The sequence below is a fragment of the Mustela lutreola genome, chromosome 1, assembly GCF_030435805.1.
Source record: "Mustela lutreola isolate mMusLut2 chromosome 1, mMusLut2.pri, whole genome shotgun sequence".
In the NCBI taxonomy this organism is placed as follows: Eukaryota; Metazoa; Chordata; class Mammalia; order Carnivora; family Mustelidae; genus Mustela; species Mustela lutreola.
In genome coordinates this window covers 34,731,931-34,752,136 of record NC_081290.1, presented here as the reverse complement: position 1 = coordinate 34,752,136, position 20,206 = coordinate 34,731,931, and the positions used below count along the sequence as shown (strand labels likewise).

At 42.9% G+C, this 20,206-nt stretch overlaps 1 protein-coding gene across 1 annotated transcript; it reads left to right on the top strand.

The window, feature by feature from the left end:
- The first annotated feature begins 4,412 nt into the window (after nucleotides 1-4,412).
- Nucleotides 4,413-16,511, top strand: CHRNA9 (cholinergic receptor nicotinic alpha 9 subunit). Its single transcript, XM_059163041.1, has 5 exons — nucleotides 4,413-5,292; nucleotides 5,548-5,693; nucleotides 6,602-6,756; nucleotides 12,155-12,687; nucleotides 15,885-16,511. Exons 1-5 carry the CDS (start codon nucleotides 5,226-5,228, stop codon nucleotides 16,424-16,426), a joined length of 1,443 nt encoding a protein of 480 aa, XP_059019024.1. The 5' UTR covers nucleotides 4,413-5,225; the 3' UTR covers nucleotides 16,427-16,511.
- Nucleotides 16,512-20,206: the final 3,695 nt, after the last annotated feature.

The window sequence follows — 20,206 nt, the reverse complement described above, 5'->3', positions numbered from 1 at the left end:
ACGTTGCTACAGCCTTACCCCCAGACTCCATCTTTCTTGTTCATGGGCACCTGAGAGGGACTCACTTCTGAAAAATTCCCCTGCTCTCAGCCTCTAGCCTGGCTATAGCCAGTTTCCATCATCATGGTATGTCGCCCATATTTGGGGATTCTGATTTCCTGCCCCTGACACTCTGGTGGCCACCATGTGGAAGCCTCCCCAGTCTCCGGACGTCAAACAGGACTGCTGTGTGCTCTCTAGCTCCCAACTATCTCTGCCTCTTTGGTGGAAAGGCTCATTTTAGGCAAGAGCTCCCTCTCTCTAGGAATTTATATGGGAGCCCTTGGGAGCCTGTCCTGGAAGATGGTTTGCACGTCACTGGAGAAGCGCCTTTCACGCCAGCCCAGGCCTCACCACACACCCGCCCACAGCAAGCCTGGGCCTCACGATGCCATTTTCCTTTCAAGCTGTGCTCCTTCTTCGGGGGTGCTGACCGCCTTGCGGTTTGCTTGAGCCTGGGTCCGCGGATTTAAGGATTTGGTGATGTGTATCTGAGGTCAGCAAGCGAGGGCCGGCCATCTATTTTTGTAAATAAAATTTTATTGGAACGCAGCCGTGCTCATTCATTTACACCTTGCCTATGGCTGCTTTCACAGCGCGACTGCAAAGAAGGGTAGTTGCTGCAGAGACCATCTGGCCTGCAAAGCTGAAAATATTTACTCTCTGGCCCTTTACTGAGAGCGTTTGGCAGCCTCTGTGATAGATTTAGATTGGCTAACTTTCCCACGGTGGTTAGAGGATTAAAATGACTACTACAAAAAAAAAAAAAAGTAGGAAAGTAAACAAACCCACCACACGTTGACAGTAATATTAACATTGCAATAAAAAAAGGGCAACAAGAAAATGGCAGGGCTGTTTTTTCCCCACCTAGTGTAAGGTGAGAATCCTCTAATGAAGCTGTCAAGAAGTTGGGGGTGGGGGGAGCAAAGAAGTGGATGGAAAGAAAGATCAATGAGAGAGAGAGAGAGGAAGTGTGGCTACAAGTTACAAGCCCAATTAAAAAAAAAAATGCTGGAATGCATTTCCCCCCTTTCATTATCAGGTACGTAGCCCTTTTTATGGCCAAGCACTGCTCTTAGGGAGCAGGCAGTATTATAATCATCTCTATTTTTATAGAAGAGGAAACTAAGGCTCAGAGAAGTGAAGTAATCTGCCCAAAGTTACACAGCTAGCAGGTGGTGGGCAGGTCTTGAATCCAAGCAGTTCGACTCCAGAGTGGATTGTCTTAAACTCTCCATGCGATTGTGTTTCTGAATTATGAAAACATAGACAGAAACGAACCCCAGAATGTTTGGAAAGCCCTGCCTGAGTGGGTAGCTCCTTGAGAAGGCGTGGCGTCCCTGGGGGCAGCCCTTTTCCCAAACTCTGGTGCGCAGTGGAAGAATCTGGATACTCCTCCTTTAGAGGAACTTCAGGTTTTTAATTTGGAATCTCATGTTCAGGATGAATCCAGCAAACATAGAAAGTAGACGTGAAATAGGAGGTCGGGTGTGGGGGCCCATGGGGCATCTCCTGAGAATTCAATGAGTTGAGAAGAAACTGTTAGCAGGTGTCCCAGCTCTGAGCACCCAAGACAGCTAAGAGCTTGGGCCCCTAGGGAAAGCTGACGGCCACTGGCTTGGCTCTTGGTGGAGATTTGTTCTCCTTTCCTGTCTGCACCCTCCTTTGGCCTCAGCTTTTTCATCCATAAAATGAGAGCCCTCAGCTAGGTGGTCTATAGGCATCTTCATGGGTTAAAACTATCCTAATTTCAGGACGTCTGGGTGGCTCAGTTGGTTAAACATCTGCCTTTGGCTCAGGTCATGATCCCAGGGTTATGGGATGGAGTTCCGCATCAGGCTCCTTGCTCAGCGGAGATCCTGCTTCTTCCTCTGCCTGCCCCTCTCCCTGCTTCCTGCTTGTGTTCATGCACACTCTCTTGCTCTCTCTGACAAATAAATAAATAAGATCTAAAAAAAAAAAACAAACAAACTATTCTGGGGCACCTCAGTGGCTCAGTTGGTTAAGCAACAGCCTTCAGCTCAGGTCATGATCCTGGAGTCCTGGGATCGAGTCCCACACTGGGGTTCCTGCTTGGCTGGATGTCTGCTTCTCCTGCTGACCTCTCTCTCTCAAATAAATAAAATCTTAAAAAAAAAAAAGGATTCTGATTTCATATTTATTTAAAGATTTTATTTGATTTATTTGACACAGAGAGAGAGAGAGAGATCACAAGTAGGCTGAGAGGCAGGCAGAGAGAGGGGGGAAGCAGGCTCCCTGCTGAACAGAGAGCCCAATGTGGGACTCGATCCTGGGACCCTGAGATCATGATCTGAGCCAAAAGCAGTGGCTTAACCCACTGAGCCACCCAAGTGCCCCCGATTTCATATTTAATAAAAACAGAAAATATTCATGTCATATTAATTTATGGGGGAGAAACCCTTTATAAGACATTATTTTTGACTTTTACAATTAAAAAAATGTAGCAGGAGGAAGGTATTTGTCTTTCCCCTTCCTTCCTCTGCTACTGAAAAGGAGGTCTTTAAGCAAAATAATTCACTAGGGTTCTCTGGCAGGCAGGAGCTCTGTTCCAAGGCTTGGAAACACTGCCCTCATTCTTCTGGAACGGAGCCAGGGACACCTCCAGGGGGCTTGACCACAATGGGCAAAGGGTTCTGGGCAGCTTCAACTGGAAAGGGTTTTATAAGGACCCTGAGAGTGGGGAGAGAGGCAGGAAAGGATGGGAGACCATTCAAGGTAGCCTGTGAGGGAACTACATCGCAACCCCAAGAGAACAGGAAAAGAGACTTTAGAAGCATCCTCTGCACATAGATATGTGTTCATGAGCAAGACAGAGTTTTGCTAATGGCCCGCGTCCTTCTGGGTCTCAAAGACATGACAACATGTTCTATGAGCATTTAAAAAAGATGGCCGCCACGTGAGCCCTGTGGATCTCTGCCTGGCTGGATTCCTCTGGGTGACCTTTCTTTTTCTTCACTGTGCTTTTCTATACTTTCTAATTTTTCTGAATAGGTATGTATCACTTACGAAATAAATTATGTTAAGAATATTATGATCTTATGGAATGTCCCTAATATCTTACTATCATATTTTTGTTATAACTAAGTGCCTCACAATTGGTCCACTGAGGAAGGCTGGGCTCTTAGAAACTCTGAAATGGCTGGAATACTTTGCCTGTGACCTTGTGACAAGCAACAGCCACTTCTCAAACGGAGCAGAGGTTGAAAAGATGACTGTGTTCTCTAGACATAACTTTGAATTTGGGTGGCGTTTGCTTTTAGCCTTTAGCATCTTTGCCCTAAAAGGCAGAATTGCCCCCTTGAAAGTATTGATTTCGTTTGGATGGTGTTAACATTGGTAGGATAACATCAACTATTAACTATTAAAAAAAAAAAAAAAAACCAAAAAACTGTAAGTGGCCCATGCGAATGAACTGAGTTAGTTAGAAGCAATCAAAGATCACCAGGGATGACTATCTTCCAGGCTGCCGCCGAAGTAGCCAGGAGCAAGTGTTCAGAGCACCTGAACAGGGGCTGCTCGGAGTGTCCCAAGGAATCAAAGAGACATAGGTAGAGAGTCTCTAACCACGAGAAGGTATCACCCAACGGTCTTCAAGTGACATGTGGCTGAACGACAAGGAAGAGGGATGGTGTTAGCGTGGGGAGCACATGAGGTTGAACAGGTGGCTTGGATTCTGTCTCTGGTCCAGCGCTGCTAGAGGTGAGCCCCACACATCTCCAGATCTCAGTTTCCTCGTATAAAAACAAGGTGCTCAACTCAATTTCAGAAGGACTTTTAGCCTCTGAGATGCCAGAGCAGATGGTTTGTTGAAGGAGGGCCCGAGGTTTTGCAGCTGGACCTGGGTCATCTGACGGGTGAGTCAGACTGGGGACTTCGGGAAAATAATGTCTTCCCAATCAACACCGGGGCACAGGCGATTAGGAAACACACTTAGCTGACAGCTTGAGTGTCTGTTCCATTTGGAGGATAGATTCCTGAAGAGGGACAGGGTGACTCATTAGACTCTGTAACCTGATGAAATGGAACGATCCAATTTCCTTGCTCGGATTCCAGGCAATCAAATGATCTTAATTTGCTTTTCTGAGGCAGGTTCCCCAGGCTAGAAGAGGGATAAGTTATGGCAATTGGAAATTGACATGCTTTCATGGGAGCAAAATTAGATCATGTGGGAGAAATGAGTGTGAAATAAATAAAGTAGTATTCAAATGCAAAGAAACAACATCCCAGTAATGTCACCATTAGTTATGAATAATTTTCGTGCTGATTTGGTTAACCTTTGAACAATTTTTTTTTGTTTTGTTTTTTTAGGGCTAGTAAATATTGGGTGACTTGGTGATTCTAGACATTCTAGATCTTCAAAATCAGAGGCAAAATTTACTGACATTTACATGGCGCTTTTGCTGAAGTATCACAGTAGAACACTAGGTTCCTGGTTTCCAGCTCAGGAAGGCTCAGCGCTGTAGGGCTAGGAAGGGTTCAGGCTTGCAGTTAAACCTAGGTCTTGGCTCCAAATCCTAATGGCAGCACTGCTTCCAAAGGGAGTGAATGCCCCTCTCCAGGCCCCTCCCTCCATGCTCACACATTACCACACAAGGTCTATGCCGGACCTTGAAGGAGTTGAAGTAGAAGCAGTTCTGGAGATCATGGAATTGCCTCTCTTTCCCTCTTCACATGCCCCTTGAAGCGCATTCATAGAGCCTTTCCAGAGGATGCCCCACAGTGGGGTCTACTTGTCTTCCCTTAGTCCTTAGACTCTGGCTGGATCTGCTTGCCGCAGGTGTAGAAAGCACCTAGCTCCTTCTGCAGAGTCTCAGGGGGTATTGGGCTCCTACCTCACCTCCTCTGAAAGTTTGGTCTGGATGCTCCTGCTGATGGTGGCTAGGGACCCTCGCTGGGACAGCTTCCTCAGATCAGCACTGCCTGCCTAGCCCACCCAGGCTCCTGCATCTCCGTGGCCAGAGCTGCCGGTCTCGGATTACTGGAGGGGAGGAGGGAGAGCCCGTCTGGATCTCAGGACCTCGGGGCCCTCCGTGCACTGCATGCCTGCGCTCTCCATCTGCTTTGGTGAGACTCTGGCAGAGTGCGATCTTTGTACCCAGACCCTTCCCATTCAGAGGGAAGTGGAAGACCGCTGCCTCCTTGAGAATTTCTAGAAGCTCAGGAGAATGATGAACTGGCCCCATTCCTGCATCTCCTTTTGCTGGATTTACTTTGCTTTCTCCAGACTGAGAGGTAAGAGTCTGATGGGTGTGTAATCATTTGGGGCCATTTCTTTGGTGGGACTGGACCAGCAAACAGAACAGATACTCTCACTGCGAGAAAATGTTCATGCCTTTTATTGACTAGCCAGAAAACTAACTCTCGTGTACCCAAAGCTTGTCCCTAGCTGATACTGTGTCAGGCCCAGTTCTAGCCCTCGGTTTGCTGTTCTTTGCCTTGAAATATACATGACATCGAATGTTGATCCCAGTCCCTCTTTTTGAGCAGCTGTAGAAACAGCAGATGGAAAATACGCTCAGAAGTTGTTTAATGACCTTTTTGAAGATTATTCCAATGCTCTTCGTCCAGTAGAAGATACAGATAAAGTCCTGAATGTCACCCTCCAAATTACACTTTCTCAGATTAAGGACATGGTGAGTAAAATAAAGTGGTGACTATGAAATTGTGCTTAGGATGAAACTTGCCGCGCTTTCCAAAGAGATGCATTACCTGGAATTTGAGAGGAAATGAGACCAGACAGGAACGTGTACAAGCTGGTGGGGGAAGGGAATACCAAGGAAGGAAGCTCTCTACAAAAGTCATTTCGCTCGATGTTACATAATCCTGGCCATTAAAAGTAACAGTCTCGATTGTCTAAACAGAGATGGTGTCACAGATACTTGATTCCCTTTCTATGAAATGTTCAAAACACGGAGAATCCTGGAGACAGAAAGCAGAGTGGTGGTTGCCAGGGACTATGGGAAGAACGGGGGAATAGTGGGTGATGACTTGATGGTCATAGGGTTTCTTTTTTGAGCTGACAAAATGCTCTGGAACTGGACAGTGGTGATGGTTGCGCAATATCATGAATCTACCGTAAGCCACTGAACCATCCATTTAAAAATGGCTAAATGGTGAGTTTTCTATGAATTTTATTCCTGTTTTTTTTTTTTTAATAAATATGGTGTTTTAAGATGGCATATCTTGTTTTGTGCTTGTATGTGTTTAATTGCATAAAGTTATGAAACTGTATTTCCTGACTTTCTCATTCAAGTGAGTCGTTGGTTCACCAATTTCCAGAGAAATGTGGGCTGTTGATCTATGAAAAGATCTGATGCCTTGAACGCCTGTTCACTTTACATTCAGAACACTAAATCAAGCAGAAGAAAAAGTACGGCTTTTGCAGTTTGTTAAAGGGAGAGACTAGAAAAGCTCTCATTTATTTAGTGAAAGTAGATTTGTGCTTTTGGAATTTCTTTTGCAAAGAACAAATGCTCCAGAGATGGAAAGCATTTGGTTGAGGTGTCTACTGGACAGAGTTATAACATGGTTATTTGTACAGGACGAAAGAAACCAGATTCTGACTGCCTATTTATGGATCCGCCAAATCTGGCATGATGCGTATCTCACGTGGGATCGAGACCAGTACGATGGACTGGACTCCATCAGGATCCCCAGTGACCTCGTGTGGAGGCCTGATATTGTCCTATATAACAAGTAAGTACAAGTCAGTCATCGCTCAGGAATGAACTTATTGATTTAATAGAATTTAAACACAATGAGAAAGGACTGTTTTATACACGCTTGAAGTTAAGTTCCAATTCATTTACCTAGGCCCTAGAATGATGATCATAAGATCTTAGATAATAAAATAATAGGTCATAAAAGCTTAGAGCTCCTTCCCCCTTTTGGATGAGATACTCTATTATAGGCTCTACTGGTCTTCTAGGGCTGTGGGAACACAGGACCACAGACTGGGGGGCTCACATGGCAGAAATGTATTCTCTCCCAGGTCTAAAGGCTAGATGTCCAAGGTTGGTTCCTTCTGAGGCTGTAAGGGAGAATGGGCTCCACACATCTCCTCTAGGTTCTGGTGGTTGCTGGATGCCTTTGTTGTCCCTGGACTTGTAGAAACATCACCTTGATCTTTGCTTTCCTCTTCACCTGGTGTTCTCCATGTGTGTTGTCTGTGTCCATTTTGCCCCTTTTATAAAAACAAAAGTCGTTTTGGATTAAGGGCCCTCCCTACTCCAGTATGATCTTGTCTTAACTAATTATATCTACAATGACCCTATTCCAAGTAAATTTACCTTCTGAGGTGGCGGGGGCTAGGATTTAGACATATAAATTTTGAGGGGAGGGGACATAATTCAACCCATCATAGTGGTGCTCCCTTCCCCAAGATCATGTATCAATAACGGTGATATTACTAAGATTAAATCAGAATGGACCAGCTAGCAGCTGACCTGTGGATTTTGACATTGGAGTGGAGGATAAACTATATCGTAAGATCATCAGTTACCCTTTCTTGGTTTCAGGGCAAGGGGCTTCATGTAAAGGGATAGAAGGGATATGTTTTTCAAATTGTAAAGTGCACATGAAGAGTTTTGTTAAAATACAGATTTGGATTCAGTAGGTTGGGGTAGAATTTGATGTTCTGCTTGTCTAGAAGCTCCAGAGGTCAGGGCTGCTAGTCCTTGGATCAGACTTCGAGAAGGAACCACATTGGTCTATCACAGTTCAGGTTCATTTGCTCCACCTGTTGTCAAAGGAGCTTCTCTCTTCTTATTCTGGAACTCAAGCTCTTGTGGGTTGGGAATGGTTCCTCTTTGACTCAGAACAGGGTGAAGGAGGGGCAGTTCCGGGGGGCTTCCTGAGAGCTCAGCTTTCTAGTGGGTGTGAGTTTCTCTTTAGGAAGAGACGGGGTGGGTTGCAGCCTGGATTTTAGTCTTGTTCCTTATTCGGATAGCTCAGCCAAGGGTCATGACCAATTATTCATAGCCCTGATCCTGCTGACCATTTTCCACTCTGGATGGCCAGAGGGTCCTTCCATATTCCTTTCCAAGCAAAACAATGTCCCAGGGTTAGTGCTTTATTATACCGGTTCACTCCCCCCTTCTCTCTCTCTCTCTCTCTCTCACACACACACACACACACACACACACACACACATATGGCAAGAGAATAAACCATGTTGTCCGCTAGCTCCTCTCACTCACAGGGTGCAGGTAATCAGAGAATAGAGTTGATACAGACCACTAACAGCATTCTATCAGTTCTAACAGTTCTTCCTGGGAAACAAACAGAATGTGTGTTCTCTTCTTCCTCCTGCTTTGGTTGGCTGAAGAAGTGAGTAACTCTTACTGACATGCTTCTTTGCAAGCTTGCACGGTCACCTAAGTTAAGCCTGTCCCAGTCCGCGCTTATTCTAGAAGCCAGCTGTGTGCTCGTGGGCTCACGCAAACCTGCTGTGGCTTTGGCAAATTCTTTCCCTTTGGGCCTTGAGATGTGTGAGTTCAGTTCCCTTTCCCTTTTCCACACAAAATCTTTTCATTGCACTGATTAATCAGCTCTCTTTTGTTACTCTGGGTTGACTCTTTAGTCCTCTCCTCCCTCCTGTTACACACCGATCCTTTATTCTGCTTTGCATTCTCCTTCTCGGTAATGTCAGAGTTTTATTACTTAGAGGAAACTCTAAATATGGCTATGGTTGGACATCATTTGCATTCCTATAACTAGCTAAAATTAGGCCACGAGAGACTTATAGGATCAGGCAAAGAAGGGACCTCAGTCATAACCATTTCCCTGACCCTGGTCCTTCCAGCTGAATCCCTGGACCTCTGGACTCTTCTGATCCCAGATATAATATTCTCATTATTTCTCAGAAGCCGGCATAGAACCACATAGACCACAAAATGGGCTTTCTGAGTGGTGGTGGGGAGAGGAAAGAGGGGTATGTGGTAGTGATCCAGTCAGGTGTGATAAAGATAAAGCTTCACATCTAGATTCGCCACTGGAGCCTGACTCAATGGGGCTGAACTTGCTAGGGTGTGATTAGGTTCAAGATGGGTCTGGGAGCTACTTCATGGGAAGGGTAGTTGAATTTGTTGATGCTAGTTTGGAAGCCAGAAGTTCTTGGAAAGACTTAATGGAGATGTTAAGCAGTGAAGGAGAAAATAAGTTAGAGAAAAGAGAAATTTTCTGTAGAGGACAAAAATAAAGACAATGACAAAAGTTAAAGGGAAGATAACAATTAAAACTAATCATAATGCATAACTTGAGCAATCACTATTCCCAAGAAGTAGTGAGCTTTTTAGCAATATAGTTATTCAAGCAGGTATTGGCTCTGCTATCAAATCAGTAAAGAGATAAATAAATCAGGGCTCAAAGTTCTGGTGAAGTTGTTTAGTCTAAGGGTATGGCCGATATGCTGGTTAGTGCAAGAGTCTGTAAGGATTCCTGACATTAGATTGGGTAGAGACTGGGTTATAGAAATTCCAAATGTGCATTTGTTATGAAAGAGTTCTAATGGCCGGGTTTTCATGGGCCATCTTAACCCTTGGATTTTAGAGCTAGTGAGGAATTGGATACCCTGTCATATTCAGAAAGATCTGTCTGGAATTTGGCATTAAGGTTTGCTTAAGTCATCTTGTGGTTGAGAAAATGGCAAACCTGTTAGATGAGATTGGATGTAAAGGAGGGGAAGAGGAACAGGTTTGAGGAAAACGATGATGAGTTTGGTGTGGGAGTTGTTCAGTTTGGGAGACCAAAGGAATGTGCACTTGAAGACAACCAAGAAGGGACTGAAAAGGCAATCCTCAAGCCTGGAAAGAAGGTTGGGGAAGAGATATCAAAAGCCCTGTGAGCCCTTATAGAACTACTCAAGGAAGGAGAGAAAATGGCTGCAGATAAAGTTGGTGAAACTCTTCACTGCAGACATTTACAGAAGACACTTAAAAGAAATGGCTAAAGGTGTAGAAGGAGAAATAAGACAGAGAGTTGTATAATAGAAACCACTGGAAGAAAGGATGTCCAGGAACAACCTACAGTGTGAAATGCTTGGAAAGAGTTGAATAGGATAGGTACCTAGAACAGGTTTTTAGATTTGTGTGTTTGCAAGTCATGAATGGCGTTTGAAAGAGCACATGTTGGGAAGAAGCCAAATTGCAAGAATAAAAGCAAAATGGGGAGGGAAGTGACAGCAGTGTGTATCACTTCCAGTGTGTGGAAGGAGAGGCGGGGTGTGGGAAGTGCCTGAGAAGAAGGGAAGTTGGTAGGAGAGACTGGGGAACGCACTGGGGAGGGTCTCGATGGGTCAGAGAAAATAAGAGCAACCAAGAGAAGCAAAATTGTGAAGGAGATGTGGGAGGAAATGAATCACAGTACCAGGAGGGAAGTTAGCCTTGGAAAGAAAGAGGGGGACTTCTTTTTTTTTTTTTTTTTTTAAAGATTTTATTTATTTATTTGACAGAGAAATCACAAGTAGATGGAGAGGCAGACAGAGAGAGAGAGAGAGGGAAGCAGGCTCCCCGCTGAGCAGAGAGCCCGATGCGGGACTCAATCCCAGGACTCTGAGATCATGACCTGAGCCGAAGGCAGCGGCTTAACCCACTGAGCCACCCAGGCGCCCGGGGGGACTTCTTTTTGATATGGAATTGTCCAAATAGTTTCTCTCTGATCTTGAGATCTCTTCTCTTATACCAAGGAAGATAGGATGGGTGAGGGATATTCTCAGTTCATCACAGTGCTCACTTCTCATTCCGCTAACTATATCCATTTCTCATCGCTACAGAGGTTAGGTTCAGGGATTTTCAAAAAACTTCATCTTATTATCTTCATGGAGACTATATTAAAGATCCTTCTCTTTAAACCCTCCTTATTAAAGACCCTCATTAAAAATTGAGCTCCACACATTAACTGTAATGGTCTGATTTGGTCCGCTTCAATCAGACCATTACAGTTAGTGTTGTGGTGCCCGATTTTGAGAAAGTGGGAAAAAATAATTTAAAAACATGCCAGTTCTTTGATCCAGCAAATCCTCTTCTGGCAATTTAATGTAAGGAAAGAGTCAGTGGATAAATGCAAAGATTTGACTATAGCATCACTTGTAAATGCAAAACCTGGAAAAGACAATGTTGAACACCGATGGATTGATTAAATAAGTATGGCATAGCTATATAATGGAATATATAGGACAACTATTTGCCATGAAAATAGTGTTGTAGGAGAATATGAATGAATAACCACATTTTAAATTTTGTATCATATTTTGGGGGGGTAATTAACTTTTTAGATTCTGGGATAATTTTAGATTTCCAGAAAAGTTGCAAAGATGGTACAGAGAATTCCCATACACCCTTCCCCTCGTTTCCCCTAATGTTACATCTACTGTTACATCAAAATAACATAGTGCATTTGTCAAAACTAATACAATATTATTAATTAAACTATAGACTTTACTTGGATTTCATCAGTTTTTCCACTTTTGTGAACTTTCTCTGTTCCCGAATCCAATCTAGGATACCTTACATATGACATTTAGCCATAATACATTTTGTAGGGAAAAAATTATAAGGAATACTGGGAAACATGCATTAAAAGTTAATAAAAACCTATCATTTAGGGTTGTAAGCATTGGAAACTGACTTTGGCTACCTTCTGGAAAAAGGAATTTATAGGAAGGGTATGGTACAGCTCACTGAATTAAAAGGAAAAAAAAAAAAATCAATGACCAGTTCTTATAAAGGACAGACTGTATAGACTGGTACTGCTCTAGGGTTTGAGAGAGGAGGGACTACTGAGCTGGTTTATTGATTTGTTTTATCTAGATGTTTGACTCATTATACCTGGACTAAGAGAGCAGCTTTGGAAATGAAGAGGAAGGGACATAGAGCAGGGATGCTTTAAAGGAAGAATCCAAGAAAAGTTGGCCCAGAGTAGTTATGGGAGAGAGAGGTAGGGGCAAACTGGAGTTGATTCCAGCTTTCAGCCAGGGTGAGGTGATCCATTGCCAGAGACACTGAAGGGATGGGCAGAGGTTGGTGAACTGTCCAGAGTAAGGAAGGTGATGAGTTGTCTTGACAAGCAGCTTTCATTTCCCTCCTCTGACCTCCAGGGCTGATGATGAGTCTTCTGAGCCCGTGAATACCAATGTGGTCCTGCGGTATGACGGGCTGATCACCTGGGATACGCCAGCCATCACCAAGAGCTCCTGTGTGGTGGATGTCACCTATTTCCCCTTTGATAATCAGCAGTGCAATCTGACCTTTGGTTCCTGGACTTACAACGGCAACCAGGTAGACATATTCAATGCCCTAGACACTGGAGATCTCTCCGACTTCATCGAAGATGTGGAGTGGGAAGTTCATGGCATGCCTGCTGTAAAGAATGTGATCTCCTATGGCTGCTGCTCGGAGCCTTACCCGGATGTGACATTCACTCTCCTTCTGAAGAGGCGGTCCTCGTTCTATATCGTCAACCTCCTCATCCCATGTGTCCTCATCTCTTTTCTGGCTCCCTTGAGTTTTTATCTCCCAGCAGCCTCTGGGGAAAAGGTCTCCTTGGGAGTGACCATCCTGTTGGCCATGACTGTATTTCAGCTCATGGTGGCAGAGATCATGCCGGCCTCAGAAAATGTCCCTCTGATAGGTGAGTTCAAGCGCCTTACTCTTTGAGCCTAGCTTTAGTGAGTGGGATAACATCTGTCCTTTTAAACTCATAACCGTTAGGTCAACTTCAGACTCAACACAAGCTGCTGCAATTATGCGGTGTGGTGTGGTGTCTTCAGTTGGCGTCTTTCAATACCGAGATGGCTGTTTTCCAGAACTGGGCTTATTGTCTCTGGGTTTATACAAAAGAGGGAGGGGAGGCGACAGTTCTTTGAGGGGTTCTCAAAGTGTGATCCTTGGATCCACAGGGCAGCCTCGCTTTCGAAATGCAGATTCTCAGGGCCTACCCCAGACTTCCTGAATTAGACACTCTGGGGTGAGCCCTGGCAATCTGTTTTAACAAGACTTCTGGGTGATTTTCATGCACTTTCTGTTCCACTGGTTTAGAAGTTAAGGCTCTGATTTTGAAGTTAAAGAATTCTACATTTGAACTCTGATTTTACCACTCATTTCTTCATGATCGATCTTAGGTGAGTTACTTAGTCTTTTAGTTTCTGCTTCATCACCTGGAAAGTGTGTGTAATTGCTACTCCATGTGTGGTTGCTTAGCGTGGAAGCTGGCATATGGTAAGTACACCTTCAGTAGTGACTATTATTATCTTTTCACAGCATATGGGATGTCTTCTTGGGAAAGAGTGGCAAACAGGATAGAAATGGTTGACTGGATTTTGCAGCCCATCATGTACCCTTCATAGAATAATCTTTAACCTTTATTGGGTATAACAGAGGTGGGGGAGCTTGTTAAAATGCTGGTGCCTATACCCAAAGAGTGCGATTCAGCAATCTTTGCAAGAATTTGGAACCTGAGGTGACTTTAGGATGGACCATAGTTTCCAAAGTCTGCTCTACTAGAATGTCCTTATAAAGGGTAGGCTTAGACACAGAGACTATGACCCCTTCCCACCCTCTCATCTTTTCCCTACCTCGTTTTTTTTTTTTTTTTTAAAGGATCTTATTAACTTGTTTGAAAGGGAGAGAGTGAGCACAAGTGGGCGGAGGGGCAGAGGAAGGGGGTGTAGCAGATTCCCCTCTGAGCGGGGAGGCGGGACTCAATCCCAGGACTCTGGGGTCATGAGCTGAGCCAAAGGCAGATTAATGGACTGAGCTCCCCAGGCGCCCCTCCCTACCTCATTCTTAGACCTTTCCTAATGCTACCAAGCGCCACCAAGGAACTACTTGGCTCCAAGACCTCTGCTTCCATGACTTGCTCTTGTACTAGATGCTTACCAAAATCAGAAGCTAAACATAATTTCTTTTAAGATAAACAATGAGGAGGAATTTCAGAACATGCAGAGACTTAGAGACCAATATGAAAGGGATGTTGTACTGCTCTTTTATCCTCTACTGAATGCAATATTACCTGATACTCAGACAATACCACACTGGTTTTCTTGTTTGGAGATTTCTTCCTTGTTATGTCTCTCCAAGCAAAAAAACACAGACACACCAACACATGGACACAAATACACACAGACACACACACGCATTTTTGAGAACTAGACACTGAAAGTTCTCTCCACCGCTCCCGCCTACCACTAATAAAGAGGAAGAGGTGTACTGGCATTTCTGTGACCTCTCCTGAGACAGAAATGATTGACTGTGATGATCTGTAATCATAGTCCCATTTGAGGCAAGACAATTGGTAGGTCACTCTCTCTTCTTTAGCAGGGACATTCAACAGCAAGTTGGTTAAAGTTCTAAAGACAGATGTCTTGAGATGCGTCTCAGGAGTTCTACAAACATTATTTATTCTGTTTCTGTGATAATATAAAATGTATCTTTTTAAAAAGGGTGCACACAGAACATATCTGTTAACAACAACAGCTTGTTATTTGCAGCCCCTACGACATGCACTTCCAATCTTACAGAAATGTGCTTAAGTGTTCTGCTAAGTGTAGCATTTGATCTAAGCTTCTGGCCCATGGTCTCTACTGTATTAAAACAGGCCCCATTTATTCTTAGTTTACTTTGAGCTTTTAACAAATAAGTAGATGATGCATATTATCAAATGCATTGTTTTCATCTGTTGAGATTATCATCTGAGTTTTCTCTTTTGCCTCATTAATATAGTGAATTAGGTTTTCTGATGTTGAACTAACTCCTCCTTCATCATGATGAAGTACCATTTTAAGACACTACTGGATTTAATTAGCTGACAAGTTTTATACGACTTTCTAAAATATGTCTATAAGGAAAATGGCCCTAATGCTTCCTTTCCTGTTACTTTTGGAATCAAAGCTAAAGTGACTTCATAAACTAAGCTAGACAGTTTTCTCTCTTTTTGTATTTCTGGAACAACTTGGTTTGCATGATATGAGTTATCTATCTTTTAAAAGTTTGGTAAAACTCACCTATAAGACAAACTCTGGAGCTTTTCTATTCCAATTTTCTTTTTTTCTTACACTAAATTTGATGTCTTATGTATTTCTAGAAATTTCATCTAGGTTTTCAAATATATTATCATACAGCTAAATATTATTTTATTGTATTCTAAATTTCTATTCTGTTATTTCTTCTTTTACATTCTCCTTCCCTCTCTATCCCCCACTACCTCTATTCTGTGAGAGGCTTTATCAAAGGTTTATCAATCTTACTCCTTTTTACAAATAGCTTTTGCTTTTCTTCATCTTTTTGGTTTTATGTTCTGTATTTTCTAAGTCTGTGCCCTTACCTTTATTATTTCTTTCCTTAATTTTCCTTTTTCATGAATATTGCTTTTTGCAATCACACGTTAAAGACTAACAGTGACACAATGGCTCCTTCCTTACCCATAGTAATGAGGTCTGAGGACAATTCTGAGAGCTGTGCAGGATCGTTGTTTGTTGAGAGTAGAATTTTTTTCACATCACGATCTCTGGCAACACTTAGAAACCTTTAACTCAGTGAAGGGACAGTGCTGAGAACTTTACACATACCCTCTCAATTAAGCCTCATCCTATTTCCATTAATTAGATCCAATAATTATACCCATTTTACAGAGGAGAAAGCTGAGGCTTAGCGGGATGGTCTAACTTGCTCCAGGCCACCAGTTGAGTGAGTGGTGTATCTAGGAAGTTTGACTCAGAAGCTTATGCTGGTAACCATTAGTGTCTATAGGTTCTCTAGAAAAGGTGTTTGTGTATTTTTGAGCCAAACACAAGGACAGTTTAAGCTAACTTCGTTGTGGTTATTTTCCAGGCAAATATTACATAGCCACAATGGCCTTGATCACAGCTTCCACTGCCTTGACCATTATGGTGATGAACGTCCACTTCTGTGGGGCTGAGGCCCGGCCGGTACCACACTGGGCCAGGGTCGTCATCCTGAAATACATGTCCAGGGTCTTGTGTGTCTATGATGTGGGTGAGAGCTGCCTTAGCCCCCACCACGACAGGGAGCGAACCCATCTCACAAAGGTATATGGCAAGCTTCCAGAGCCAAATCTGCAAACAGACAGAAACAAAGGACATCCCAAGAAGAAGGAAATAAACAAACTGGTAAAAAATGACTTGGGGTGCCATGGTGAGAATCCGCAGGATGCTGACGGTTACTGTGCTCGGTACCAGATGCTGACGAGGAATATTGAGTACATTGCCAAGTGCCTCAAAGACCACAAGGCCACCAACTCCAAGGGGAGTGAGTGGAAGAAGGTTGCAAAAGTCATAGACCGATTCTTCATGTGGGTTTTTTTCATTATGGTGTTTGTGATGACTGTCTTGATCATCGCAAGAGCAGATTAGTGAGCATTTGGTGTGTGGAGACAAATCAGTAAAATTCCTCATGATCTACTCCAATATTTTTCCAAGTCAGATTTACATACACACACACACATGCATGTAAATACATATGTATAATTTATATACACAAATAAATATATATCTAAAATGTAAGGGTTATGTTGTGCTTGCTTGCTTGCTTTCTTCCCTTTTTTTAAAGATTTTATTTATTTATTTGACAGAGAGAGATCACAAGTAGGCAGAGAGGCAGGCAGAGAGAGAGAGAGGAGGAAGCACGCTCCCTGCCGAGCAGAGAGCCCGATGTGGGACTCGATCCCAGGACCCTGAGATCATGACCTGAGCCGAAGGCAGCGGCTTAACCCACTGAGCCACCCAGGTGCCCCTTTCCTTTTTTTTTTTTTAAGTAGACTCGATACCCAGTGTGGAGCCCACTGTGGGCCCAAACTCAGGATCCCAAGATCAAGACTGAAGCTGAGGACAAGAGTTGGCCACCCAACTGACTGAGCCATCCAGGCGTCCCTGCTGTGTTTACTTTTTATTTTTAATTTCAAATCAATATTATAGCTACCTGTTGAGTTTAGCAGGAAAAAGAACAATTGTTAAGCAAGAGGTCCAAAATTTCAAGGGTAGGAAGATGAAGGAAATAAAGAAGGATACCTTTGATAGCCTACCAGAGTGGTAAGTGGCTGGCTTCTAGATCACACAATTATTTAAGGGACAGAGGAAGACTCTCAAGCAGATTCCCTGCTGAGCACGAGCCCCATCTCACAACCCTGAGATCCCAACCTGAGCTGAAACCTAGCTGTTGTTTCACCGACTGAGCCACCGTGATGCTGCAGTCCTCCTCGGCACTTAGCCCCTCTTAAAACATGCTTTAAAAAAAGAAAGCATAGGGACCCCTGTGTGGCTCAGTGGGTTAAGCCTCTGCCTACAGCTCGGGTCATGATCTCAGGGTCCTGGGATTGAGCCCTGCATAGGGCTCTCTGCTTAGCGGGGAGCCTGCTTTTCCCCCTCTCTCTCTGCCTGCCTCTCTGCCTACTTGTGATCTCTGTCTGTCAAATAAATAAAAAAAATCTTTATAAATAAATAAATAAAAATAAAAGAAATAAAAAGAAAAAGAGAAAAAGGAAAAGAAAAAAAAGAAAAGAAATAAAAATTTTAAAAAAGAAAGCATGGATTCCTTAGTGCAATTTTAGTTGCCATGTTTCCTTTCTCAGGACTAGTGCAATTCAAGTCATTTCTCAAATGATGGAATAAAAAATTTCATCCCATATGAAGAAAGTCTAAGAGTCAGCAATTCAATGGGGAGGAGAACTTTCTTCATGATGATGATGTCATATGTAGTGGTTATATTTTATATAAACCCTAAAAATGGAGTTGTTCTTGCATTTAGTCTTGGACTTACACAAGATCATCAGCAAACTGGGCTCATTCATTTGTTCATTCAGTTATTCACCATGCCTTTGTTGGGTTTGTCCTACACACAACAAAACTACATGATTTACATTTGCACTGGGTGTCAGAGCAAATCTTATACAGAAGTCTCATCCTTTTTGATCTTCACAATAACTCTGTGAGCCAGCCAGGCAGATACTTCTAGTCCTTTTTCTCAGGGAAGGTTCCTGTGTCAGAGGAAGGTGGATGGAAGTGACCTACCTTCTCAACATTCGACGAGATGGTAAGGGGAGCTGGGATTCAGATTTTCATCTCTGTGACTCTGCTAAAGTCACCATGCTTTTGAGCACGATAGATCATGATTTGAGACAGGAGAGTCTGAGGGATTCTCATTCTGAATTTTGAATTTCTGCCCTAAATTATTTCCTGTGCTTCTCTACCTTTTTTCCCACTTTCAGTCAGATGTGTTGTCACATTCCTCCCACTCCTACCTTGATGACAGTGATCTAAGAACTGATAACCATTTTCTAACTTCCACCTCAACTCTTCTTTTACCGATAGAACAAACAAACAAAATGAACAGAAATGGGGAGAAGACAGGGGTTTACCTAGGAAAGAAAGGAGGATATTTGGTTTAAACATGTGGACATTTTTTTTACTCTTACATTGACTTATTTGAAAAGCATTTGTTGTGCACTTACTATATACTGAATGCCATGTCAGCTTTGGAGGGAAAAAACACTAAACATGGTTTTTGACCCTCCAGTTACTCATGTATTGCTCACAGTTCAGTAGGAGACACAGTCAAGAAAATAGACAAATACAATATAGTGTCAGTGAAATAAAGTGAGTAGAAGGATTGACAAAATGCTGTGGGAACAATGATGTTGAAACTGTTTGAGGGAAAGCTTGGGAAAGATTTTGTAGGGGTGTAACATTTAATGTGGGCTTTGAAGGATGAGCAGGAGTTTGCTAAACCGAGAAAGAAGTAGGGTAAAGATTAGAAGACATTAGGGATTAGAAGGCATTAGGGAAAAGAAAAGAGTATGAGCAGAGCTTAGAACAGAGGCCTTGGCCTACTCATGGAATGGATAATGAGGAATTAGAGAAATGTATCTGGGAATCAGACCACTTTTTATTCTTTATTTTAATTATAGGGGTGCATCAACTAGTTATGGCTGCATTTGACTACAAATAACAGAAAACAATGTGATGTGACTTAAGTAGAGAAAAGTTATTTAGCCACACAAATGTAAACCTAGAGATACAAATTCCAGGGATCTTTTCATCTTCTGTGATATTTTAAGGTACTAAATTTGTGATAATTTGTTAGAACAGCAATAAAAACTATGGTAGTACCCAAGGAACAACGCTGAGTATATCATTTTTCCCATGTTCTAGATTCTTTGTTTGGGATAGAACAGTCTACAGTCAGACTGAGATGTTTCAATTGATGCATGCTTAAAAATTTTGGAACTTTATTCCCCAAACACTGGGGAGCTGCAAAAGGATTTTAAGCAAAAGAGTGATCATGTCAGATTTATGTTTCAAAAACAAGACTGTGGGGGCACCTGGGTGGCTCTGACAGTTAAGCATCTGCCTTTGGCTCAGGCTATGATTCCAGGGTCCTGGGATTGAGCCCCCATATCCAGCTCCCTGCTCAGCGAGGAGTCTACCTGTCCCTCTCTCTCTGCCCCTCACCCTGCTTTTGGACTCTCTCTTTCTCTTGCAAATAAATAAATAAAATCTTAAAAAAAAAAAAAAAGAAAGAAAGACAGAAGATGTGGTGGCAATTAGATTATAGAGAAAGGAGAGAAAAGGCAGAGAGATCTGTTGGCATATTTTTTTAACCAATTCAAGAAAGTGATAATGAAGGCATGACCCAAGATGGCAGAGATGAGTGAATGAGTCATTTATGACCTAAAATGAAGTATTTATGGCCTACACAGACAGGACATGGTGACAGAGTGGATGTGGGGTCAGAGAGAGAGAGTGGCATTGAGCATGATTCTGAGTTTCCTATCCCAGAAAACTGAAGCGAAGAGTCGAGGAGGACTGGGTTTTGGAGGAGAGAATTCTGTTTAGGACACCTTGTACTGGAAATTCCTGTAGGACACACGGGTGGAGATATCGAAGAAGTAGTGAGGGGGGAGGGATAGGGTGGCTGGGGGATGGACACTGGGGAGGGTATGTGCTATGGTGAGTGCTGTGAACTGGGTAAGACTGATGAATCACAGACCTGTACCCCTGAAGCAAATAATACATTATGTTAATTAAAAAAAAAAGTACTGAACACGTGTTTGGAAATTTGGTGAAAAGTGAAAGCTTAAAAAAAAGACTTTACACTCCAATTAATTGTTAAAATATTTATGAAGTGATTTCACTGGG